The following is a 27,876-nucleotide window of genomic DNA, read 5'->3' as shown; positions in this document are numbered from 1 at the left end:
ACAAAGTCTGGATATTTTACTTTGCTTGAGCATTTGTGTGACTTTACTTTCTCATCGCTGTCATGTGACATATCAAGTTTTTGTCTTTCACAGATTGCTGTGCCAATGCTGGAGGACTGCGTGAACAGCAGAAGAACAGCAAAATGCAAAGAAACAAGCATGTAAATGAATAACGCAACGCTGATTCCAACAACACGCCTGTCATCGACAGTGGAGACGCGGGTTCTCTCAGCTGTGACATGGAATTGGTGAGCAGGAAAAGATGGAAAGATCAACAAGAAAAGCAAACTAATAGGTAATGTTTGCTTTCTGCTTTAACCCTAACAATCTGTCACTTTTGTCTGTGTTGTTGTTTCCTTAACCTCTGCGTCTTCTGCATATGTTTGTCTGAGCACATATGTATGAAAGCCAGAGACGTCTCTGCTGTATGGTGTGGAATGTCAGGCTTGTCTCATCAGATTAGGGTGCAGTGAGGAGGATGGTGCCTACAATTGTACTCAAATGGAGGCACCTCAGCGATGCATACTACAATGCCACCACCCTTGATCTCCCCCACACCGCATGTCCTTGGCACTTTTTAGTTTAAGGGTCTTTGTTCCCCTAGGGTTAGGGGTTGGAACTGCCTCTAAGAAAACTGGGCTGGGGCAACCTTGTACAAATGAGTTTGCTTTGGAGTCGATGATGATGTGGCATTTTACTATATAGTAAAATCTATCCCTATGTAGCTCTTTGCTTTGTTGCAGTTTGTGCTTCAGCCTCAGCATAAATAGCCAATTTGGCAAAAAAGTTTATATAATTTATCTGTAAAACTGTGTTTCTCTCATTCCCTCATTACTCGTGTTTCCCTTCCACTTTTCTAATTTCCTGCATCTTCTAGCTTCACTTAGATTTTCTCTTGACCCCTGGCATCCATCCATCTATCCACCAGCCCTTTGGTGTCTTGTCCATCCCTGTATTTGTCTCCTGTCTAGCCTCGAGTCACACTAAACACAACCTCCATATTATCCTCAACCCAATCACCTCTCTATCCTTGGGCCTGTCGGTTGCAGGTGGATGTAGCAGGTCTGTCACAAGGTGGCAAATCTGTCATTTGCTGTGTTGTGCACGTGTGTGTTTCTATGTGTTTCAGTGCGGGTGGGTGGGCAGATGAGCATGTGTATGTTAAGAGGGGCATGAAGACAGCTGTCATGCTGTCTCAGGATCATATGCTGGCTGTCAGAGATGCTGTAAAGAAACTGACATCCAAACCATGCAACACACATACACCGCACATGAACACACAGAGAGAATTTGGACATTTAAAGCTATGTTGTGATTTTTAGAAATACAAATAAATATTTTAAAATGTACATTTTTCAGTGAAAACAGTGACAGTGAAGTATCCTTGCGCTTTAGGGATGTTGACCTCTGCTCTGAAACATCTGTTGACAGAGGTCAAGTAAAGAGAAACATTCCCTATGGATTACTAAATATTTTGATTCATTATTTATGTTCATCGAACAAAGCAATAAAAAGTGTTCATAAACATGACATGACTTGCGCTGGTCCTCACATCTGATGTCCCCCTTTTTCAGGTCTTCTCCAGTCTGCTTTGTGTTTGTTTTTTAGTTTTCTCTAAAGTCTGTGCATGTATAAGAATGTACGCATGTGCCTCTGCTTGTGTTTGTGTGTGCATGAATAAATGTGCTCATGCATGTCTACATGTAAGACTGTGTTGGGGGATTTCTCAGGAGAAGGTGAATGTCTCATTTTTTGGTCCCCAGCCTGTCCAGGTAAATAACACATTCACACACCAGTGGGCAAACCATCGACCTCCCCTTTCACGCACATCACCCTTTTCTCGTGTACACTATTGATCCCTCACACTCTTCTCTTCTCTTCTCTTCTCTTCTCTTCTCTTCTCTTCTCTTCTCTTCTCTTCTCTTCTCTTCTCTTCTCTTCTCTTCTCTTCTCTTCTCTAGAAATGCCTTCCCAGCTACCTGGTGGTATTTCTTTCTGATGTCCAGTGAGACAGGGGAGCCAGGCAGGTCTCCACTGGCCACAGTGCAGCTGTCGTTTCAGGTTAAAGCAGGCGAGAAGTGGCTGAGGAGGAGGTGGAGAGGAATGAATAAGTGAAGAGGCTGCAGACTGGACTCATGTTAAATGTAGAAAGGCTAACAGACCAGACTGCTGTTGATTTCTCTCTCTCTCTCTCTCTCTCTCTGTGTGTGTGTGTGTGTGTGTTAGTGTGTGAGACAGAGAGAGTGAGAGAGAGAAAGAGACTGAGTATGATTCTACATGTGCACATGGGCGATACGGAGGACCTGCTGCCTGTCCCACTGAGCTTCCAATTAGCACACACCACTAGAGCAGGACACATACACACAGAGACACACAAACACACACGGAGGACCCTAGAGAGAGGCCTCAAACCTGCCTGTCAGCTGCTGTTAGATCACACTGCACTTAGCTGACACAACAAAACACACAAACACCTACACACTTATATGCAAAGTTTTACAGTGATTAACATTCAAGGATAAAACTTGCGTTCATATTCAGTTAAAGTTGAGGGTGCACTGAACTGCTGCTGATCTGGTTGCTCGTGAGAATATTAAAAGTTACGAATGTGTTCATAAAGAATAGGAAAAGTATTTAACTTAAATTTTTATTTAAATTTGCGTAAATTTAATGTATGCGAACACACACACTAACACAATATTATCGCACAAAAACCTTTGCTGCACCACCTATTTTGTCCTTGTACATATTTTAATGATGCCATCAATAATGGACACGTTCTGAGGACAGGCAAAATAGGATCGTGCAGCGCTGCCGCACACACGTATTCAGACGTGCATACGCTCAAAAAATGTGGGTCAGGCTGTGAGATTTCTTAATCTTTAATTAAGAATATCTGCTGGTTTGTCAGTGAGCCCATTAGTGTGCCCTTTGCTGGTGAGCCTCCCTCTCTACGATTGGCTTAGCCTTCTGCACTGTGTCTACTATCTACTACCGAACTGTTTTCAGAATAACAAACCTGCGCTAGATCAAATAAAAGAGAGCTTCCTTTTATTGGTTTTTATATAATTTTTTTTACTAGATTGGATTAGTAGCCTGCCTGGTATTCGTTTAGAATAATTTTAGCACAGGTCTCAGATGCTTAAGTGTGCGTGAAACCTAATTCTAATGGTCTTTGCCATTTTGATGATATGATATTGACATACAGGAAACTACATATAATAAAATCACATCATTCAGTGACGCTGAACTGATTGCTGTTGAAAAGTCTTCTGATTCTGCTCCAGCAGAGTCATTAGAAAGCATCAGCCAAAGAGGCCTCTGGTAAGGACTGGGAGATGAGATAAATTTAATCTCACTGCACAAGAACACTTCAGCAACTTGGATGGTTCTCTTGACATGAAGCATAGAGATGACAAAGGTCATTATGAATGGCAAAAAATAACAGATTGTGTCCCACTCCTAGGTCCTTCCCAAGTCTGACGTCACCACCTTAGTACAACCGTTCATTAATGTCACGAGTCCTTTTCTTTTTATGCAGCCCCCACCACCTCCAGTTCTGTCCTTGAACTTTGCGTCTTAAGAGCATCTTTCATTAAAGCCAAAACAAATCTACCTTGGTGCGTTCCCTCGGGTGTGATTGACGTGACACCACAAGCTCAGGGCCAAGCAGAAATGAAGACTGAGAAAGAGCTCGGGCAGATGATGAGGACGAGGATGAACTGAACGCAGACACAGAGGTGGTGGCCTTCTTCCTGCCTGCTCAGGGAGAAGATTGTCCTTGCTTTGTTAAATGATTTCTTCCAGCTGAACTCTTCCCCCAATATCAGTCAAAAAGAGATCACACAGAGAAAACGAAGATTGCATGTATACCCAGAGTTCCCCGGGTCACCTTGGCATACAGCTCACGCAGTAAATCAATCCATTTATTGCCATTTCAATAGGCATTCAGGTTATTTTTGTCACTAGATGCCGTTCACTGTCCAAGTTACAGTCAGAAACTCACAAAGTATTCTTTTTCCAAGATGTGCACATTTTATAACTGTAGTGAACTGTAAAAATGAGCTGGTTTGGAAGCCAGTTCAGTTTGATTGAGCTAATCAACACAAATACAGATGTAATTTAAAAATGACTCACTTGTGTCAGGAAAAAATACATTTTAATGCTGCCCATAAATATTTTGGTGGGCAGGATGATGTGCAGACATACCCTAGAGTAAGTTTCTTTAATTCATGCCCACCTGCCTCTCCTGGCATTTAGGACAAGAAACTGATTGAGCATTCAACCTTTTAGAAGATTTTGAGACCATCAATTTTATATCACAACCCAAACGTGCCTTTTCGACCTCTTCGTGCATGTATTCGCTAGCCTTACCTCTTTTTCCCACTAGATGGAGGTGTGATACTTCCACAACACTCTTTCATCCATGACCCAGCACAGAAAGTAAACTCACCCAGAGGTCTAATTTACAAACTCAGGTCAACTTCTGTAGAGGTAAATACTGAAGATTCTGTATTGTGAGGATCTTTAGGTCAGTATAGCTTGATGTTTGCAGGTTTCCGCTTCAGTTCCAGACTGGCAGGTTAAACCTGTGCAGGGTAGTAAATCTGTGGCTTAATGTTCCTGTAGAACAAGCTTTTGATTTGCCACTGAGCATGGCGTTCATGCCATTTCACTGTGCTATAGCTGCTCAGTCTTTAACACATGAAATTTCCCAGGTCATAAATTAAAATATTCAAAATCAACTGGAGAAAGACACAACAACCATATTTTCCACAACAGAGTAAATTGAACACTTAAATATGAACCCATTTACATATTGCTGACATATGCTGACATTTAACTAATTTGTTCCCTTTCTTTCTTTCTTTCTATCTTTCTTTCTTAAATAAGGCTGATTCAAAATGTCACTTGCTGATTAATGGCAACATATGGCTGCAGCACATGCCCTCTAACACTACTATACAAGCTATGAATGGACATGTTCCTGTGATACACTAAAACCTGTGGGTGTGTCCAAGCATGTGTTTGCTACTGGACGTTATCGGCATGTGATCAAAATAGTTTCTGTGTGTATCTTTCCCATGCATGTGTGAGATACTTTCACAGTATGACATATGCTTGGAAAACACATATGTCAGCAAGTGCTGGGCATGCTTGCAAATGACATATGAACACTGTTTTCACTACACGGGCATGCGTGTGTGAATTTATACATTGAGGGTAAGCCTGTGTGTGATAGTAGTAATCCGCACCAGGCAGCTGCGCTCGTTCGTATTCAGCCCCAAGGCACTTCTAGGCCTACTTGCTGATTAGGGATCAGAGAGAGAGAAAGAGGACAGAGTGAAATGGTATAGAGCGGGGATGAGAGACAAAGAGAAAGAAAAAGGTCCTCTCTCATTTAGTAAAGAGTTTGTTAATGTCTATAATCCCATTAAGCAGGGGGAACAGCTTGACCCCTCACATAATATGCATTAATATGTATGGGCGAGTGTGTGGTTGCAGTGTATATTCTTTTTTTCTCATACAAACAAACCCAGACACTTGATACAGCGCATCCAGGAAAAGAAATTGATTGCCCTTATAAACGTTTGATAAGGCCCTAATGTAACATTGCAAGCTGTTAAGGAGAATTGGAGCGGAGAGTCATGAAAATGACATGTAAATCAAATGAGCGTTGTATATTTTCAGGCACAATTTGCCAGCAATTATTGTGTTGACCTGGCTCCTCGGTTGACAAAAGAAACCTGTTCCCTCTGAGGAGCAGGAAATCAGCTTTTCAAGTGCTCTTGTGTTTGAAGAGTGGTGAGCAAGGCAAGGCATGATTGCTGCACTCTGCAGAGAGGATCGCACATGGGGTGATTTTATACAAGGTGAGAGAAAGCAGTGAAGGCCAAAGCTAGTTGTTTTCTTTTCCTTCACAATATACATGCAAGCAGCACTTAACTCAATGTTATCTCAGCTAACTCACACTGAATCGATCCATGCTGAAAAAAATATGATAAAGAAGATTCAGTATTAAAAAAAAGAAAAGAAAAGAAGACCCTCCAGCTTGTGGCCTCCTTCAACCTAAAGCCCCGATGGATGGATGGATGGATGGATGATATGTGCAAAATATAACCCGAATTCCAAAATGTTGGGTTGCTGTGTAAAATCTAAATAAAAAACAACATACAATAATTTGTGAACCTCAAATGTTATTCACAACAGAATCGTATCACAATAGAAAAGGTATCAAATGTTTAAGCTGAGAAAATGTACCATTCTAAGAAAGACATGAACACATTTTGAATTTGGTAGTAACATGTCTCAAGAAGTTGGGGCAAGGCTATGTTTACTACTGTGTAGCCGTGGTAAACATGGGCTTCTGTTAACAGCAGACTATAAACATCTGGGAACTAAAAGGAGAGGAATGTTGTCCCATTCTGGTCTCATATAGGACTAGTAGTCATGAGTCTTCTTCATCATATTTTTATTTTATTCATACTATCATGATGCACTAAATGTTTTTAATCGATGAAAAGTCTGAACTGTCTGCAGGCCAATTCAGGACCTGGATTCCAGAATTGAGGGTGGGGGTGGGGGGGCTTTTTAAGTGAGCACTAAGAAAAAGCCAGATGGTTCCTGTCCTCTTTAGTCTGGAGGATGTGTCCATGTTTTCCAAAAAAGAATTTAAATTTTGATTTGTCTGACCACAGAACACTTTTCCATTGTGCCTCAGTACATTTGAATGTCCCTTGATCTGGAGAAAATGCCAGGATTGCAGGATCATGGTCACCCATGGCTTCTTCTTTGCTTGATAGATGGCAAGATGAACTGCATTCAATGACCTTGATTGGAGGAAGTGTTACTGAGCCCATGCTGTGATTTCCACGCTTGTTCTTAATGCAGTGCTGCCTGACTGCCTGAAGAACATGAACATCTAATACTGATTTTTGGTCTTGTCCCTTTTATATTGAGGGACATTATTCAGAAATTCTCTAAAAATGTATACACTCAGTTTTTTGCAGACTTCCCTCTGACCATCTTTACTTCTGAGAAATTCTGCCTCTTTGTGATGCTCTTTTTTGAGATGTCCAATTTTAAAAAACAGATATTACTGGTATTACTTGTGATTACTTACATGTGTTCCCACTTAACGTAAATAGTTGCAAAATGTTTCTTCAGTTTCTCCACTTAGTTTTCCAGCATTTTTTTCCTGCCACCTCCTGTCGCCATCCCAACTTTTTTGAGATTCGTTGCTTCCATCTAATTCAAAACATGCCAATGTTTTCCATGAAATCAAAAAAGTATATCAGTTTAAACATTTGATGTGCTTTATGTGTTCTATTGTGAATAAAATGTGGAGTTATGAGATTTGAAAATCACTTAATTTTGTTTTTATTGACATTTTACATGTCATTCCAGGCTTTTTTGGAATTGGGTTTGTATTTACATATAAGCAGCTGGATAGCTAACATCTTATGCACTGTATAATGCACTGTATATTAGATGTGATAACACAAGATTTGCCAATCCAAACTGAATTGGCTGGTTAAAACTAATTAATTGACTTCATTATTTTTACACAACCAGAATCAAATGAAATGAAATGAAATAATAAGCTTAAAACATTAAATAATGCTGAATCAAGAAAACATTAAATAATAATAAAGTTACTCTATTTGGATTGTGTTGAAAAAAATTGCTACAAATCTTATGAACAATTATTTCACATAATAAACAGACCTCTTATCACTCTTGGATAGATTAAGGTTCTGTTTAAGCACAAATTTTCTTTAACTAATTTGTTTTATAAGATAAGATTACATTGTTTGGAAACATGTTGTTTGTCTTCTTTTTTGAGGAAGACTAGTGATGGTATGCCTATTCTGAGTTTATGAGTAACACAGTACAGAGTACCTTAAAGAAAAAACAGCTTTCCTTATATGCATATTTTAAACTTGCTCTAAAATTTTGCATAAACTACAGGAAGAACTTTTGCTGCCAGTGGGAAATCTCTGACATACTCACTAAATTTTCATATACATTATTGATGGGATACTTTAAGTGTTCCCAATAACTTAGAAGTGCACAGGGAGACACAAAGGCACCAACGTGATGACGTCATGTTGAGCACAGTATATACTGCGAAAGAGAGGAAGGAGTGTTTATGTTTTCATTTGAAAATGAATGTTAAATTCACCTCCACATTAAATACGAACAAATTACTTTAATTGCAGGTCATCATAAAAGCACCACTGCCTCAACAATACCTTCTGAGTGCAACTCAGCAATTTATTTAAATTAATAAGACCCTCCACAGCCACCATGCCCGTTTGGGCTCATAGAGCTGGGCCCAATGGGCTGAGGCTCGTCAACAAGCACGCCCTAAAACACATCCAGCAATCACAGGCACGGTAAACTAGTCGCTTGAATCACTGGGCGTGATAATGGATGGAATTTTGTTTCAACAAAGTTCAACTTATTATTTAATTAGGCTGAAAGTTAACCTTCACTCTGTATTATCTCCAATGCATATAGACCTATATTATAGCATATTAACATATATTAACAACTCTCACTCTATCATGCTATCATGTAGTTACCTGTGGTCTTACATTTATTTTAGTTGAAGAGAAGCTTCATATGTGAATATGGTTATTTACACAGCATGTAAATAAAGTGGTTACACTTTATGTTGGAGCAACATCTACAAACTGACAGTCATTTGTTTATGACTGATTCATTTAAAAATATTTTATAGATGAATTATAAGTAATTACTCTGTGTTAGTCCTGCCACACACTGTCCATGACAGCAGGATTAGGCTCCAGCCCCATCCTGCAACCCTGGATTGGATACGCAGAATAACATGGGTGGATTTAATTTAGTAGTAATAGCTTTTTGGTTGCCATATTGTTGAAATTCCTCCTCTGTCATGACACTTTGGTCACTGTTTGTTATTGGGAAATAAACTTTACTTACTTAAGCAAATAATATATTATAATGTCTATGATTATATCTAGCTTATTAATATTAATAACCATGGCTTGATGAATTGATTGCCTTTAATGTTTTCAGAACATTAGGTCTAGAGGTAACTAATGTTTGCTGATGGAAATTTCTTACTAATATTTACTTAATGGCTTGGAGGAATCGTCAGTCTGAAGATTGATGATAATTTTTTACATGGAAGATAATTGGAAGATAGTTTTTACAACTTAGCAACCCAAAAAGTTGTTGTGATATTAATTTGGAGTGGATTTAAAAAACGTTCACTATGTGATCCATAGCACAGTGGGTAACAAATGACTGAATTTACTACTTAGAATGTAAATTTCCATTGTCTACGTAACTATTTTGCCTCACACATTTGAGTTTCGGTTATAAAAGACAACCTTCAGTCCATTTCTTCCTAGATTTCCTCAAGGTGCAATTAACAATGTCTCACTTGGCCACAATATTAAAGCCACATGTCTAATGCCGTGAAGATGTCCTGTATGTTGCCAAAAGAGTTTGGATCAGTTAGGGTATAGACACCAGATCCCATGGGTGTTCTGTTTGGCAACTGGATATTTAGATCCTTTACTTCTTGTGCATTGCGAGGAGAAACCTCCATAGACTTGCAATCTTGGTAGTTTGTATGCAGGTCAAAACCTAGTGCTTTTTGCAGGGTCCTGCTAGGGGTGGGCACAGCCTTTGGGGAGTGCCATGTGTTGCTTGACCTGTGGCTGTGATTAGGTAATTGGTAACACTGATACTTTCCACAGCTCTGTAAGTCCCATGAATATTGTAGCTAAAGGAGTAATTCTCTTTACTCCATTTGTCCTTGGCTTTAATATTGTGGGGTGATCAGTACTAAGTGTTACAGGGCAATGGAACTGGCAACAACTAGATGGGGTGTTGCACCGTTGTTATCAATTACTTCCGAACTGTGCTATTTATGGCAAGCAGGCACCTCTCTTCTGAAAACAGCATATGAACTGAGGAGAAATTATAAATCACATAATCTCACCAAAGGCAAATAAAAGCTGGATTTTCACAGTTTATGTTTTTAGAGAAACAAATTGACTGGTACATTAGCTGACCAATCGTATCTCAGCTTCGAATCAGTTTTTATCCAATCACAGAAGAGAGCGATAGTCTTGCCCCTCCCAAAAACGGGATGCTGAAAAAGAACGTCATCTACCTTTTTACATTTAGCTTTAGCAAAAATTAGCTAGGTGTTCAATCATAGATAAATCCTGCCGAACCAAGCGTATTTTCTTTTGAACCGACAGCCTAAGTAAGAGCGATATATTTGGCGCTCCCTGGTTTTACAGTGCCAAACATGTATGTAAAAGCCTTACGTCGATGCAGAGACATGTTGAAAGGAGAACTGGTCGTGTGAAACGCTGGCTAGCTTACTCAAAGCTAACTGACGAACAGGGGCCGAGAAGCGAAAGTGGCTAATATTAAGGACTGCTAAGCCTATCACAACAAGGCTGGGTGTCTTAGCATATCTACCGTGATCACGAGAAGAGGGGCTGATAGAGTGAGAGTGAGAGAGATTCCTTTCATACGCAGTAAGTAACTCGGAATGAGCAACGAATCTACACTGGCTAGCGACCCGCTAACGTGTAACGTTAGACAAACACTTTGACAACTGTGAACTTCGCTAGCTGGTTAGCTAGCGAAGTTAGCTAACCAGAGTGGCCTCTGTTTTAGGTAACGAGAATCGAGAATTGGCTTGATTTTACTTCAGGATCTCAAAGTACCGTTATTTATATGTCTTTATTGGGACAGAGAGTACGATATTGTCGTTGACGCCGGTGTAGCCACACTTACTAACACGCCCGAGCTCCATTCAGGTGATTTTCACATTAATTGTAGCGTTTCACGCACTTGTCAATATTCAAATGGGTTATCAGCATCACTCTGCTGGCGGATTAATGATTATCATCCCAACGTTTGGGTCTATCCATGTGATCCGAGAAGGTTTGGTTTGTCTTTATTTGCTTGTGGCATGTGTCGACAGTTTTTCTCCACTAAATTTATTTTTAATCTGATTCATGAATATTTGCAACAGGTGCGACTTACGTGGAACTGGTTTTAATGTGTAGCTTATTCTGGTTACTGCTTAGCATAAAGCTAGCTTTTGTTTTAGACGTCAACATATTGTTTACTAACAATGTACGTAGTAGAGTCAAGCTTTATTTAAAGCCTCTATTCCCATTTGCTCCCGTGAAGCTCCAGTACAGGGATTAACTTGTTTTATTGCCTTGTTGTGGGTACTTTTATTGGGTTGTTGGTGTGTGTGGCAGTGTGTTTGTGTGACGGTGTATTCCAGAAATGGCAGCAGCATCAGTGGCATGTTTGTGTTGGCACCTTGATGTGAAATCCTGCAATAGCCATGCTCTTTTAGCCTATGACTGCATTGGGTGCATGGGCTTGTCCAAAGGCCTTTATCTATACCCATGTGGTTATGTTAGTGTGAACTGAAAGGGTTCACACGCAGATGCATGCTCAGATGTAGTGGCAAGCCCTGAATAACTGAGAGATTAATTTGTGTTTGTGCTTATGTCTCAGAACAGGATGATAGTATTGTTTAAGATTCTGGAATCAGTTTATGGGGTTATGTAAATGCTGTGCACGTGCTTTTATAATGTATCCCAAAGGAACTGAAAGTGGTTTTAGTGCATGCTTAAATACTCCTATGTTTAAAGTCCCTCATCATTTCGCGACTTCTGAGAGTTGAGAAATGATGATAAAACAGAGATACATATATACATTGCAATGCAAAAGTATTTGCTCCCTTTCTGATTTCTTAATTTTTTTTAACCCATTTTTCATATTTACAAGTTTCAGATCATGAGAGAAATTTTAATATTAGACAAAGCTAACCTGAGGAAATATATAATTACTTTTAAAATAAATTATTATGTTTAAAAAAAAAACCCTAACAAAACATACCTGGTATATGTGGAAAAAGTAAGTGATTATAAAGTAACTGTGATTAACCAATTTCTTTTGGAAAGCTGAGTTCAATTTCAAATAGCCACACCTAGGCCTGATTACTGCCAGACCTGTTGAATCAAGAAACCGCTTAAATAGAACCTGTCTGACAAAGTGAAGTAGGCTAAAAGAGCTCAAAAGGCAACACATCATGGTACGATCTAAAGAAACTCAAGAACAGCAGAAAAACAAAGTCACTGGCATCTGTCAGTCTGGAAAGTGCTTCAAAGCCCTTTCTAAAACTTTGGGAACCTAGCAGACCACGGTGAGAGCCATTATCCACAAATGGAGAAAACTTTAAACAGTGGTGAAGATTCCCAGTGGCTTTCGACCAATATTACTCCAAGTGCACATCAGTATCTCATCAAGGAGGTCACAAAATAACCCAGAACAGAATTGCAGCTCACTTTACTCACTCTGTAAAGTCAGAGATCATGATTCAACAATAAGAAAGCGACTTCTGGGGTGGTTTGTTGCTTCAGGATTTGGACAATGATCCAAAACACACCAGCAAGTCCACCTCTGCACACCTCAAAAAAACCAAAGAGAAAATATAGGTTTTGATGTCGCCTAGCCAAAGCCCAGATTTGAATCCCTCTGGTGTCGCTGAATTAAAACAATTCTGCAAAGAAGAGTGGGACAAAATTCCTCCACAGCAAAAGCCTCATTGCCAGTTATTGCTGCCAATGCTGGCACAACCAGCTAATAGGTTTAGAGGGCAATTACTTTCACACATAGGGTCAGGTAGATCTCAGTATTTTTTTTCCTTAATAAATAGAATCATCATTGTATATAACCAGGTTATCTTTGTCTAATATTATAAGTTTGATGATCTGAAACATGTGTTACAAAAATGAAGAAAAAAAAAAAAGAAATCAGGAAGGGGGGGGGGGACACTTTTTCACAGCACAGTATATTGCAGAGAAACCACTTGCAGTCCAGTATGACATGGCACATGTACTCTCAACCTCTTTGGTCTGGACAGACATCCCCATCATCTGTTCAAAGAACACTTGTTCTAGGAAATTGACAGCTTCAAAGATGAGTCATCAAAGAGAAGGGGGATCTGTTTGTTCCACTTGTCAAATTTGTTTAAAAAAAAAAAGTCAAACTCATTTTTGAGGTAAAGTTGTTTTTTCTTTTTAATCATAACTGAGAACAGTGTGTTATACCAGCTGTTCACTGCCTTCTTTATAAAATCATCAAATGTGGATGTGGCTAATGGGTACTAGCAAAAAGATGATTCATGGCTAAAAGTCAATATAAGCACATTAGTAGAAACTGAGCATTTTACATATTGACTAGCTGCATGTGTTTTTTATAATTTGTTTTTGGTATAGGTGGTCATAGCTTTCTTGAAGTTACCCACTGATTAGTGAAGTTAAATTATGATGCCTCAAGCTTCAACTATTTGCCATTGCCAGTTTGATATTTTGGTAAATCTGACAGTGACAGACATTTAACGACTTATCAGTCACAAGTTGTTGGCATACGCTGAATAATCGTCCTTTCCAAACATGAACATAATTTGCACAAGTTCAATTCATGATGCCCTGGATCTACTGTCAGTCTTCAGAATGGATTTTACTTAGTTCATACAACAGCAGAGCCCAACAGCTCTGCTGTTGTATGGGGTTATAGCAAATTTCTCCAGGTAGAGGATAGGAATATAAATCTGAACACAAATAAGATTTAAAAAGAAAAGTGAATACTTGGGGAAAGAAATATGGCCAATGGTTACTTTTGAGGTGGTAATGCAGCCATGTCAGTTCATAAGAATAAATCAACAGCACTAAGGTGTTTCCTTTATTGAGTTAGCTTTGAAGTTGATGACCTCCATGCTCCCTTTAAATATGTTGCATTACATTATAGTTGTTGGGTTAACTTTTTGTTTCCTAACTCCACTACTTTAGTTGTGTCCAACTAAAGACAGGGTGCAGCAGTGGGATATTGTCATGTGCTAATATCCCATTCAGGCTTTTACTTTTTACGTTAACCTTCCCCTTATCAGCTCCTCAGCATGGTACAGCACCTCTACAGCAAGCTACACTGCTACCATGCTGCATTTCCTATCAGCCTAATATTATCATCATGTCATTTTCCCCGCACAAAACAACAGTACAGTAGTTTAGTAAGGTGATGCTGACTTCTAAAGGTAGATTGGCCATTATATCACACACTGTACCTTTCATGTCATCGAGTCAGGAGAGAGAGCTGTAAGACATTAGTAATAGTTCACTGTGTTAAGCCTGTGGTCTGCATTTGACGAGCTAATCTCACCCTGCGTGGATCCTATCAGCAGCTGACTGTTAAATTGAGTTAACTTGTTAAAGCTATCCTGAAGCTGAGAGTGGTGGTTTTTCTCGGGCGCCTCAAACAGAAACCAGTGGGGGAAAAATATTTTGGCCTAGTAAATCAGAGCAAATCCCACCTCTGCTTTTTGGTCACCTTGATAGACTACATGAATGTTCAGACAGACAGTTCATGTGCAGTCTGTCTGTCTGGCCACTACCACTGTTGCTATGACAACCACTCAGCTGCCACTCCAAGCTGGGTAGCCATGGAGACATCAGACTTTGGGTGACATCAGTCTGTGGTGTACAAATTACCTATGCTGGTATTTATTTTTAATGAACACCAGTGGCCTGGGGAATTGGCAACTGCCAAAGATTTTGGCCTTTAACCAAACAGCAATTATCAGGACTGTAAAATATTTTTAATTATTATTATTATTATTATTTTTTTAAGTGGTTCAAACTTGAATGTGTATCATATGCCAAAAATGTCTATTTTTTGGCATATGATACACATTCAAGTTTGAATACAGACTCTGCTTTGCCTGTGTAAGCAGTCAAATGCTAAAGGCCCACTTTGAGCCAGGTATGGTACACATGTGATGTGTATGTAGTTGCAGCATAGGCGAGAGCAAATAATGTTATTTGGTGATTGTGGAAATTGCTTTGATATCTGCTCAGTATTGTGTGTGAATGCATTTGTCGTCAAGGTAATAATTCAAGTGGTCTGGACTACTGATGCTTTTCCTCCCTTTGATATGTGATCAGTGACCAAGTGTGTTTGTCTGTCATGCACCTGTTGAATATCATCTAAATTTTGGAAGTCACATCTAATGCTTTGATAAGAAACCATTGGCAAAGTAAAGAGGGAGAAACTTGGATAAGCATTATTTATGTCTTAAAGATCAGAAGATAAAAAAAGAATTCTTTTAAAAAAGGATTCTTTATAAAAAGTAAAAAACAGATTAGACTCCCTTCAATCATTATAGAAAGCAGAAGTTTGAAGAAAAAAAAAAGTATTTTCTTAATTTCAAAAGTTTATCCACTGGTTACATCATACATAATTAAAAAACCCAAACCCTTGATCATTACAAAGAAGGGATCTTGTGGCTGTTTTACTCTGGGGTGTACTTTGCTGGCTTCTTATGGGTATGCTTTAGGGTTGGATGATTGGACAAATATATCGACTATTGACAATAGGCTGAGCCTATCGTTGATAGTTTTTACAAGGGCCATTTATTTATTTATTTATTTATTTGCCCATGTGTAAGTTTGCTAATAATGATGGAGCCTAATAGAAGCAGTCAACAGAAAAAAAAATAAATAAAAAATGATAGCGCTGTTTTAACAGCACCCTCTTTCATCTGTGAGCAAATGCACCCTCTTCAGAGTGTGCCCAAATGCTTGTTGATAAAGCTACAGAAGCTGGTGATAGCCTAGCATACTCAGTTGGATGGTGGACACGTACATGCTTATGCAAGTTAGTCGTGTTTGAGTACTTTGCTCACACTATATGTCTGCACAAGTAGTACACCGCTTTGATTACATCCTTATGTTTACCTCTTTCATCTGGTTTAAAGCCAAAGAAATCCCAAATTGGCGACTTTATATTTTTTTAGTGCTGTCAGCATTAACACGCTGTCATCACAACTAACGCGATTAACAATGAACCCATCTGGAGCGCAAACTGAGTCAAAATCCCTGAAATGTCTCTGTCAATGCATTTCGGCAGTTTGTCCAAATTTTGTTCATTCTGCGCTCCAGATGGGTTGAGAGCGTTAAAATCGTGATGACCGTGTTTAACCCGCGTTAATGCTGACAGTGGTTTTTTTTTTTTTTTTTTAATTAGTTAGTTCGGTTTGGACTTCTTCTGTATTGTAAACGCGCAAATCAGTCCGTGCATGATTACATTGCCCCACCCATAAAAAAAAAAAAAAAAAAGTCTGCGCATGCGCGAATATATCACCCATCGGCGGAAATTTTGCAAACACTGCCATATATATATCTTGCCGACTAATTTCACCTTGTATCAGCCAGCAGCCACTTGCAGTTGGTTGGGGAATATGTGTTTTTGAGATGTTACAGGCAAATTTCTAGGACAATGGGACTGGAGCTTTAGCTATAAAAATGAAATGAGATGCACCTGCCATTGCATAGCTCAAACTGTTACTTGATTGTAGTGCTGTCAAAATTGCTCAAAAATCACATTTGATTATTATTCATTCATTCATTCCAAAAAAATTCCCAAAGAATCAAACTATTTGACTGTGCGCTACTTTGACACACAGTAGGACTGTTCAATTAATCAAATGTTAATTTCAAGTACAGTTTTGGCTTCCAGCAGTTAAACAGCATAATATAGATAAAGTGTGATGTGTGAGTGAGGTGCATGCTGTCAGCCTGGCAGTGTAGCGTGATATTAGTTGTCTTTGAAGCCTTTCTGTTCTTTTAGTTAGGTGGGGGAAAGATGAGTACACAAGGCGGTCTAAATGCTTCATATGTAGATGAGGGTGACTCACTCACTGAGTCCCCTTTATCTATGTCTAGTTAGCATTCATACGTGTCATTTTGTTGATGAAATCTCTGTTTTTACATTTGACTTTAAATCACAAGTTAATAGCAAATAGTGGGCACTTATCTATTTTTATTTTTTGAGAGGAACCTTTTAGCTCTGTCCACATGTACATTAACAGACACCATCCTTTGAGTACGCCTGCAACTTGCTTGTAAGTAGCACTTATTGATATTTTCAGATATAAGGTATGGGTTATTGTGCAATTTCCGTGGCTAAGATTCCATTAAGCAGTGTGACAATCAATAAGACTGTAAAAGTTAATGTTCTCACATTGCATAACCAATAAACAGACTGGATAGAGAATTTCTCTCTGCTATCCAGCAGCGTAATGCTGCTGTGCATTTAGCTAATGCAGGTGCAGTTATTGATAGATAACGCATCCTCTTGAACACTCTGTGAAGTTTGTTAATGCTTTTTGAAGGCAGTTCTGGCTACCCAGAGAAGCTTTTAAACTTTCTTCTCAGTCTCTTTAAGGATAAATCAAAGTAGCTGCTATTTGTGGATGTGATGTGCAGTGATCACCAATAAGAAATAAGAAACAGTCGATATGTTCCTTAAGCCTTACATAGAAAGTATAAGAAACACAGGAAGAAAATTTCCAGCAACCCAAAAGTTAAATATTCTCCTTAAATATCTGTGAGGATATTTGTAGTCTTTGTGTTTTCAGAATATGTCAAAGCCATGTGAGATTTGTAAGCTGTTTATTTTGGCTAAATAACTTTTTTTCATATCACCCAGCACTAGTTAGAAGAGGAGATGATGGCTGTAAAGCAGTCAAAGATGGGTAGATACCAAAGAAATGGTAACATTTCAAAATCATGAATATATTGCAAGAGAACACTATTTGTCCTCCCCTAGTTATATTATGCAAATCTTTATATATTCCTTCACGATTTCTACAACCTTTCCTAATATCATTAGTAATCATGAAGATTGAAACTTTAATATTGTCCAGTTAGTTTTTCTCAAAAATTAATGGTTGGTATGACTGGCAGTTATTAGTTAAGGTCTTTCTAATACAAATCTCTCATGGATGGTTTGGAATAAGTCCGTCTGTATTTATCATGTATTGATTAGAGCAGGGTGATATGACCAAAAATATTTATCACGATATACATTTGAAAATTTGCGATAACGATATAACTAACGATATAATTGACACTAGACAAAATACTTTACAACTCCACAACTTTGATGGGGTTTTTTTGCACTAATAATGTATTTTCACTTAAACAAGCAGCTGTTTTTTATTTCCATTAAAGTTCTATAAAAATTTAACAGTGCAAATGCAAATTCCTTGCTGACAGTTTAACCAAAAGGCATTTCCAGTGGAAATTGGCCGACATATCCTCAGCATAACCATCTATAATATCCACAAAACGTAAAAGAGGTTATACACATACAATACGGTAATATTATGTTGAAGCACAGTACGTATCACTCCGCGAGGCTCCTGCCTACGATAGCCATAATGCTCCGACAATCCATCAAGCGGTGCGGGTTCGTAGCTTAGCAAAGTCGTACTAAAACATTTGACAGATTTTCGAGCGCCGTGTACCACATAAAATCGTTTCGAGGTCAGTAAACACAACCAGAATTCATATATAAGGCACACGGGATTATAAGGGGCACTGTCGATTTTCAGAAAAATCAAAGGATTGATTTTAAGTGTGCCGTATTTTCCAAAAAACATGGTAATAATGACGGCCCGCTAGCATGCTCTACCAAAAATAGTGCTTTGTTGTGTATCTGGTGGACGAAAGTTCCACACCACTGAAGTTGCAGCATTTTTACAAACCAATTCTGGTTCATCCGTTTCATTCAACGAACCGCTTTCGCCCTTCTCATTCTCGGTCGCCGCCATGCTTTTTCCGCCATGTGTGTATGAAAACAAAGGCACTGCGCATGCGCGTTTTACCCATATTCTATCGCGATATTTCATTTTCTTATCGTTGCCCAACATTATACCGGTATTACCGTGAACGGTATGATATGGCCCAGCCCTAGTATTGATGCTGATAAGGGTTGTCACCATACTGGAATTTCAAAACTTGATACCGATACTCCGTACTGTTTTATATACTCAAGGGAAAATGTAATTTCATTTGAGATGGTAAAATGCAGGTAATATAACCGGGTACAACTCAATACCTCACACATCTTAATAATTTAGTTCTTGTAGAAGGAAAAACAGTATGCTAAAGCTAAAAGATGCTTTCGGTAAAGTGTGGTATGATTTATGATCAAAAAAGTTGATTGCTGTAAAAGATCTAACCACTCACTACCTGCATTTTAAAACTGACCACACAGCTGGCTAAAACAAAAAGGAAATGAACACATTTTAATAAATTGTTGTAAAAGTAGAAAAGTTACTTTATTAATGATAACAGGGGGCTAATGTGGCTGTTGGGTAATTGCTAATGGTTAAACAAACGGCTAATGTTAAAATCTGTGCCAGTCAGGTTAACGTTTTTAACTCTTTAATACTGTATTGGAACTTTAGGAGGAATTTAAAGGGGTCAGTAAAGTGTTGCTCAGTGTTATGAATATTATGAACTACTTCTGCTGTTAATGAGGTGGGGAGCTGCGTGTATGTCTGCGTGCAGCAGTGCTGTGTGAAGGTATGCATCTGCTGGATGAGGCAACAAAGTCACTGTTTGTATCAGTGTTATTGCAAATGAGTATCTAATTCAATATTAATTTTAGTGTGAATTAATATCTGAGTATCAAGTATTTTTTTTGACTACCCAAATGCTGTTGTATATAAACTGAATGCAGCGTCAGCAAGCAACTTTCACACAATGCTACTATAAATCTAGTAGAGATTGAGAACACATTATGAAGAGTGATAAGTTATGTGCTTTACTTGAAACAGCATTTTCTGCACTTTTCCTGAAATCTACCAAACACAGTCTTGGCAGTGAATAATTAAGACTCTGTATTGTAATCTGCCAGCATAGTAGAAACATAATTAACTGTTCAGTACTGATTCATTGTCTGATTTTCTTTCTCTGTCCCTTGTTTCTTTTTGTTTTTCCTCTCCAACAGCTAGCAGTGGGTCTCTCAGGGCAGAGCCATGGGTGCGTTCCTGGACAAGCCCAAAACAGAGAAGTACAACTCACATGGCGAGGGCAATGGCCTGCGCTATGGGCTAAGCTCCATGCAGGGCTGGCGGGTGGAGATGGAGGATGCTCATACAGCTGTGTTGGGCCTTCCAGCCCCTGGTATGACTGACTGGTCCTTTTTTGCTGTGTACGATGGCCACGCAGGCTCTAAAGTTGCCAATTACTGCTCCAAGCATCTTCTTGAGCACATAATCACCGCTAGCTTAGGGGCCGGAAACACACAAGGCTCTCAGTCTGGATCAGACGGCTCCAACGCTTCAGTACCAGTTCCGCCTGCAGTGGAGGCTGTGAAAGCCGGCATCCGGACAGGCTTCCTGAAAATAGATGAGCACATGCGCAGCTTCTCCGACCTTCGAAATGGCATGGACCGCAGTGGCTCTACGGCAGTGGGAATTCTTCTGTCACCTGATCATTTCTTCTTCATTAACTGTGGGGATTCTCGAGCAGTTCTCTACCGCAATTCACAGGTGTGCTTCTCCACACTTGACCACAAGCCTTGCAACCCACGTGAGAGAGAGCGCATCCAGAATGCTGGCGGTTCAGTGATGATTCAAAGGGTTAATGGGTCACTGGCTGTATCAAGGGCCTTGGGGGACTATGATTACAAGTGTGTGGATGGTAAGGGTCCCACAGAGCAGCTGGTTAGTCCTGAACCAGAGGTGTTTGTGATGGTTCGGGCACCGGAACAGGATCAGTTTGTGATTTTGGCGTGTGATGGAATCTGGGACGTTATGTCCAATGAGGAGTTGTGCGAGTTTGTGAAATCGAGGCTTGAGATCTGTGATGATCTGGAGAAAGTCTGCAATGAAGTGGTGGATACCTGTCTGCACAAGGTATGTACTTATTTGTTTTGGAGTTTATCATTTGTATATTTTGCTGTGACATCCTCTGCTTTCTTTTGACCTATGGAGACGTACATTTCCTGCCACAGAAGAACACTATATGATGAAGAAAGTTTTAGAGAATGTGTTTTGTTTTTTTTTTGTTGAACAAAAGCTATTTGTAACTGCTTTAATGGCTCAGTAAACTTTCCCTTACTAAAAAAAGGAGACAGAGAAATTGTTTTGGCAGTCTTGAAAACAGGACAAAGTAAAAATGAAAAGAATGAAGTACAGAGCTTTGAAGTACAAAATGCTTGAAAGATGGCTTCAAGTCTTGCAGGTTACTCCTTAATCCTGACCAGCAGCTGTTATCTGCTTGAATTCAATAGATAATAGAGGGGAAAAATGCATTTTATTGCTTATTTACTGTATGTTTTTGATACCGTCATGTTCTACTTGGCTCTGAGTTACAGTGCAGGTTATTCAGTCACTTATTCCCTATGAAAAATGCAAGCTATACAACATCTTCTCTTAACCTGCTCTTTCTTCTCTTTCTTTATTCGTCTGTCCTCTGGTCCGTTTTAGGGGAGTCGGGATAACATGAGTGTTGTGATAGTGTGTTTGCCCAATGCTCCCAAAGTATCGGAGGAAGCTGTGAGGAAAGACACTGAGCTCAACAGTTACCTGGAGTCTCGAGTTGAAGGTGAGAGTGGCTGAATGGAGAAAAATAATGTTTATGTATTAATTGTCTTTGTGTGAATGAATTCTACACATAAAATAGGGTATTGAGGGGAAAAAATGGGCAGCTGGGGATTTATTGATAACCTTCCTTTATAAGTTTTTTCCCCATATTTACACCCATCTTATTTCTACTGAAAATGTGCATCATATCTGTATATTCCCTCGATTGACCTTGCTACTTGCTATTGTCTAACCTCCAGCCAAATTTGCTCAGTCTCACAGCAGAAGAATGACACCATCATGACCTCCTTTTCCACTTCAGCGAGCATCTCGCCTCTTTATTCCCTCTTCGCTCCTCTCCTCCCTTCCTTCACTCAAACATTCACTGTCTTGTTGGAATGAATTTCCTTCTCCTTTCCTGTACTCTTTGCCCATTTCTTCTTTCTAATTTCAACCCATATTTTTTTTTTTATGTCTCTGGGAGCACAAGACCCTTTGAACACAGAGCAGCCTTTCTGGTCAGCTCTCTTCGCTCGCTATGTGCTGTTTGAGATACCGGTCACTTAAGAAATACATTTTTTAGCTCTGAGGAATAACTTAAAATGAATCCTTAAAGTTTTTGTTTTTACCTGTCTGATACCAGTGTCATCTTGAAATTAAAAAAATAAAATAAAATAAGGCCTTAAAATCAACCGTAAGACTCTGAAATTGAGATTAAAAGACAGGTAATTATTTCATGTGATAAAGTAAGTTCATGTTGGCTGAAAAGCACTCTAAATGGGTCAAAATCATTCCACTTTTGAAGGTACAGTTCAGAAGTTCAAACAGTGTTTGTGTAAAGCAGGCTAGATGCTTGGCTTAGGGTACTGTCTAATACTGGAAGACAGAGGAGAGAGGGAATAGAACAAAACAGAGAGGGAGGAATTCTCTGGCGGAACATTATCTTGGCCTTATGCCACTCCCAACTCAGTTGCAGGCCTCTTTCTGTCACCATCTTTCTCCCTCTCCTCGTCTCAGAAACACACTGGCTTCCACAAATTGACTTGTATGTTTTCCATCTTCACTTCCTTTCTCCTCATTTGTCACATTTTTGGTCTCTGTCCTTCTGCTGTTCTGCTCTCCCTCCTCTGTCTTTGCACAGATGTTCATGGCTATCATCAGCTCTTTTAATACCGACTTGTGTAACAACATGTCTGGTGCTGTTTTAGAGATGCTGTCTCGGCCAGGGGAGGAGGGGTTTCCGGATCTGGTAACAGTGATGAGAAACCTGTCAACTGACAGCGGCATGCCCCCTCTGCCACCAGGGGGTGGTCTTGCCAGCAAGTAAGCACCATTTGACATTTATTAAAATGTATGATTAAAATATGAAAGTGTTAAACATCTGTAATACTTCATTATGTGCTCAGACAGTGATAATTATAGAAATGTTACAAATTTGATTTATTTTTAACAGCTACACCCTTACTCCACTTAGTCTTCCACTGTCTTGTAGCTTTGATTGATGGCTCCAACCAATACCTTATGAAATTTTTTTTGTATCTGTGTTCCATTTGCAGACGCAGTGTTATTGAAGCAGTATACAACCGTCTGAACCCATACAGGGAGGAGGATGGAGTAAGTATCAGTATATAGAAACATAGGTGCTTTGTCTTTGACCATTTAGACATAAAATGCTAAAAATGTTGAGGGCACATGGCAAATTTGAGATTTCAGCTGTCTTATGTCTCAAGTTTCTTTAACGTATGACTTTAAATGCACTTAGTTGGCTGTAGTTGTACATTTAAATTAACAGTTGATCAGCTAATTATGTAGTCACAGAGTATGTGTGTACACTCCGTGTAGCATATTCCCATGAAATACCAGTGGGAGATCTTCTTTTGTTAATCTTATGTTGATTCATCTCATGTGGTGGCCTAAGCTGATGATTTATGGACAAAGTATAAAATTACTGACTTAAGATGTGGCTTTGAGCCCATCCCCTTTCAGTTATGTTAAATGCTGTTTTTCTCTACGCATGGTGCAAGATGATACAGCTTTGTCAGGAAATGTTTGAGTGGAACTATGAAGTTGCAAGTGAAGACATTCATTTTCAGGTTATCTGCTTCAAATAGGCTCTTTTTAATGATTTATTTTATTTGCTTCCACCGCTTGGAGCTTTCTTTATCCTAACAGAAAAGTGTATGAAGACACTTTAGTTAGGCTTTTAAGTGCAGTTATCTGACACTGGTATGAGAAGTTTTCCCATGTTTGAGCATGAGAATGTGATATGTACGCTTCTAAATTTACTTTGCTGCTGAATGGTAGATGTTGCAAATTTTTTAAATTTGCCAATAAGAACACAGGCATTCACGCTCTCATACTGACACCCATTCACACACTGAATGAGGTAGTAAATCTACAATAAAATAACAGCAGATAAAGGCAAATACTAACAGCAAATAGAAGAGAAGAACATCCACCATTTAAAGCTTTCAAGTCTAATGTTTAATAAAAGGGTTTCCCCTGTAAGCCTGGTTTTCAAATGTTGTAGTGGTTGTAAGTGACAGTGACAGGTGATACTGTGCAGTGACTTTGACAGTGCTGTTTAACTCATTACATTACCTTCTGCTTTTTCTACTGGCAGAAGTTTTCCACTTTAGTCAGCATTTTAAAATTTGTGTCCTCATATTCGCCTTTTGCAAATGACATATGTAGACACTGTTTTATACAGCATGTGAATAAAAGATGGAATCCAAAATTATGTCCCAAGGAAAGTAATGACTTATTTTTATTTGCCAGTAAAGACACACACCCTTTGTTACTGTGATTTTTTTTTTTTTCCCTACAAAAAAAAATGTGTATGAAAGATAGCAATGGATATTTTAGTTTCAAACTTTGCATTTTAAATTCTTCAGTGTAAGCATTTTGGCTACCACAACTTTGGTGTTGGAGGCAGAAGTGACCTTATTTGGACAATAAGGGTGTGTACTAAGCTAGCAACTGGCAAACTTGGTTGACAGTTTGTAGACTGCACTGGTGCAATACACACACTACTGCTAATTAGTGCTAAATAGTAGACTAATAAAATACTAGGGTATGAGTAAACAACACTGAAGGACAAACACACGGATTGTACTACACAAGATACCCAGCTATGTTATTTGTCAGATAATAAAGGCACCAGCAGCACACACAGGCTGTTCAATTTATTGACTAAACTTAGTGACTGATTTAGATTTAGATTCTGTTTGTGGAATTCTGACAGGGGATGGTAGCTAAGATGGCTATTTTCACACCCTAAATAAACTGAGGGGCTGTATGAAGCACCAGTGTAAGAAAAATAAAGATTGTTTTGAACTGTGAACCATGCAAAGCTGAAATAAACATAATGGGTCCAGTTCACTTGAGGTGGATTGCATAAATAAGCTTTTCACTAATGTTTATTGGAAAGTTTAAAACATGTTCAGGTGTTCTTTTCTAACTATTGATGCACCTTCATGTTCTTTGAGGTAATGGACAGTGCGTTATTGACTGAGGGTGCCAAGGCACTTGTTGAACCAGGTTTTTAACCTGCATTTATATTTGCAGGTTACAACACATAAGCTCATTATAACCATGGAGTAGGAAAAACAATCAGTTTATATAAACAGTATTTTTATTGTTGTCCTCTTTCAAATATAGACCTGTTTCTCTATATTCCCCCCCCAGCTATTATATTACGAATAGCTGGGGGGGGGCTGTTAAATTTATGAAAATATAGTTAAAAGTCCAAAATTTATGTCTTCCTTCACATTTATCATAGCCGTCCAGTGGGCCGGATTGGAGTCTGTCTCGGTGCAATTTTGGCCCCTGGGCCTTATGTTTGAGACCCCTGTTGCAGTAAATGGCTTACAGTATTGCATGTGTGAACTTGTAAATGTTTTTAAAGGATTGATAAATTTTGTGTCTGTGAGAGATTCTCACACTGAGATTGAGGCCACTATCGTGTTGTTTAGAATGATAAGCACTGCAGTGTCCTTAAAGAGCTCTACCTGCATATAAGGGGTCTTGTGTGGTGTGGGTGTGTGTGTCCTGTTAGCTGGATGTGATATTTGCCTCATGGTGTTGTCTTGGATTTTCTGTAATGAGTTAGAGGTACTGTGATTGTTTGCTTTGTGTACACATAATCATGGAAAAGAAATGCACACATGAAACGGATATTGGCGCCCCCTTAAAACCACAGTGGGTAGGTTCTGTGTGTGACTGTACACTGTAACAAAAAGTTGAGTGCTACCACCTGCTAGGTGTTAGGAGAAAGAAACAAGGCTGCTTGTCATAACATTGTCAAATAGAGCCATCCTAGTTTAACCTCGGCAGGTTTCTTTGTCTACATTAAGTGGCTAAGCCGTCCTACACAGCTGCTAGAAAGAAGCATGTCATAGTAGCTCAATTAGTGCTGGTTGCACCCTTCATTTAAACATATTTTGCACATGGTGTGTAGTAAGGTACGCACCTGTAGTCACATACACATTGACAAGGGATGTATCTATTGTCTAACTGTGTGTTCACCCTCTGATTAACGCAGCCCTCCTGTTTCATTTGGTAAGTGATCACATATATAACTGTTACACCCCCACCTCCCCCTTTTCCAACCCCTCATCTACACACATGCATACAACCACACATGCACACATGTGTACAAACACACATTCTTACAGGCATGTAAGTGGTGACCTGCTACACAAATCCTCCCTGTCACACCTTCATCTGTCTCTACTCCCTGCTCTGATCTGCTGTCCTGCATGTGGAGCTCCATTTAGAGTTTAAGGCGTGTTCATGTGGACGTCTGCAGACATGATTGTCGAGGTCTGATGAGGATGAATGATAAAGGTGTTTCTAGTCCTGTCCGTCCCCCCCCTCTCACGTCACAGACATACAAACACGCATGCACTGTTCCTACACGCATGCATCGCTGTCTCACTCAGTCTTTCAGCAGCTGCACGCAACTATACAACAGTCTGTGTTTCTGTGTCCCTCCTCGAAATAAGACGGAAGGCCTTGCAGTTGTTTTGTTGGAATATGTTAAAGAAAGACTCCGGAGACCGAGGTTGAAGACGTTTACTGCCTCACGCTGCTGTTGTAACAGCATTGTAAATATATTGTGTTGTTTCTTTGTTGAGTTGTGTTGGTCATAAGGAAAACTGACCTTCAAGTCTGGGTTTGGGGGAATAAATCCTTGAGTTTTACTTTTAAAATGTTTTGTTTAGTTTTTGTTTTTTTGCTTTTTATAAAAAAAGTGTCTCTTTTTTTCTCCCCACCCTTCTCTCCTTCCTTTGTTTCCTGACTTTTCTCTTATTTCTTCTTCCTCTATTTTACTCTTCTTTGCTTCCCTGTTTTCTCCTCTCCCTCCTTTCCTTTTGCAGAGTGGAGCGGAATTGGAGTACCACTGGTAGCTGTCCAGCACAACTGCCTGATCGAAAATACAGGACCACTATTCCACATGAGATTACATTCATTGTCACCTTTTAATTTTTTCTGTAATTCTTCTTTTTTCCCCACACTGAGAATAACTGAAGCTGAAATCTTGTTTTTAAAAACACCTAATGTGGAGGACTGCAAAACTTCTTTTTTTCTTTTTTTTAAATAGACAAAATATGGGTGGGGGGGGGGAGAGAGACACTGCGTTCATGTTCCGACTCCAGAACTACATCTACAATATAAACAGAGCAAGGAGGAGAGGCCAACAAGCACAGTTTCTCTTGCCCCTTGTTTTCTTTTTCTTTTTTTTTGGATTTGCAGAGACATAGGACACAGGTCTGAATCTTTTAGGGTTCTGTGGTGCCTTGCTTAGACCAGAGAGAGAGAGAGAGAGAGAGAGAGGGGGGGGGGGGGGGGGAAGGGAGGACCTCACAACTCGCCAGCCAGCCACGACCAAAACCAACCACTTGTGGATTCATTGTAAACACTGGGAAGGCTTAAAGTGGTTTGTGGCATTATTTGTTTGGAAGTGTGAACTTTTTCTTGCATCTGACGGGGAGTTGATCGACCACACAAGCCTGCAACTCAACTACACACCTTAAGCTACACTGTCCAGTTCAGGATCTGGGCATTACTGGTACACAAACCGGAGCCAACACTTCACTTACCAATGGACATGGCTCACTGGAGATCACCTTACAGAACTCACAGAAATGTAATAAAAATAACTAAATGAATCACTATCCAAAGACCTTGAGGTTAAAGCCTCAAATTCAGGGTCTGAAAGCCTGAGAATCCACACCTGACCATAAGGGGAGCACTTATGTGAGAGACTTTTTGGCAGCAAATCCCAGTTTGGCTCCTGGATATTATGTCCAGACTTAAATGGGACATGGACTGGTTTGCCCAGCTGCAAATACATTAAACTTGAGCGTGATAGCGACTCTTCTTGCACGTCTGCTTACTTT

General features: G+C 39.4%; 1 protein-coding gene across 6 annotated transcripts; it reads left to right on the top strand.

Annotated features, from left to right (window-relative positions):
- Positions 1-51: 51 nt before the first annotated feature.
- ppm1ba (protein phosphatase, Mg2+/Mn2+ dependent, 1Ba) lies at positions 52-27,302 on the top strand. Of its 6 annotated transcripts, XM_063491049.1 has the most exons (7): positions 10,147-10,547; positions 19,894-20,803; positions 21,377-21,494; positions 22,681-22,795; positions 23,029-23,086; positions 26,016-26,032; positions 26,854-27,302. In XM_063491049.1, coding segments are annotated over exons 2-7 (1,191 nt in total). In that variant the 5' UTR covers positions 10,147-10,547; positions 19,894-19,921; the 3' UTR covers positions 26,855-27,302. The 6 variants fall into 6 exon arrangements, with proteins under 6 accessions (XP_063347116.1, XP_063347119.1, XP_063347114.1 ...); XM_063491046.1 differs by lacking the exons at positions 10,147-10,547; positions 26,016-26,032 and adding an exon at positions 52-295; XM_063491044.1 differs by lacking the exon at positions 26,016-26,032.
- Positions 27,303-27,876: the final 574 nt, after the last annotated feature.

This window comes from Pelmatolapia mariae, linkage group LG13 (assembly GCF_036321145.2).
Source record: "Pelmatolapia mariae isolate MD_Pm_ZW linkage group LG13, Pm_UMD_F_2, whole genome shotgun sequence".
NCBI classification, from domain to species: Eukaryota; Metazoa; Chordata; class Actinopteri; order Cichliformes; family Cichlidae; genus Pelmatolapia; species Pelmatolapia mariae.
This window is presented reverse-complemented; position numbering and strand designations above follow the sequence as displayed.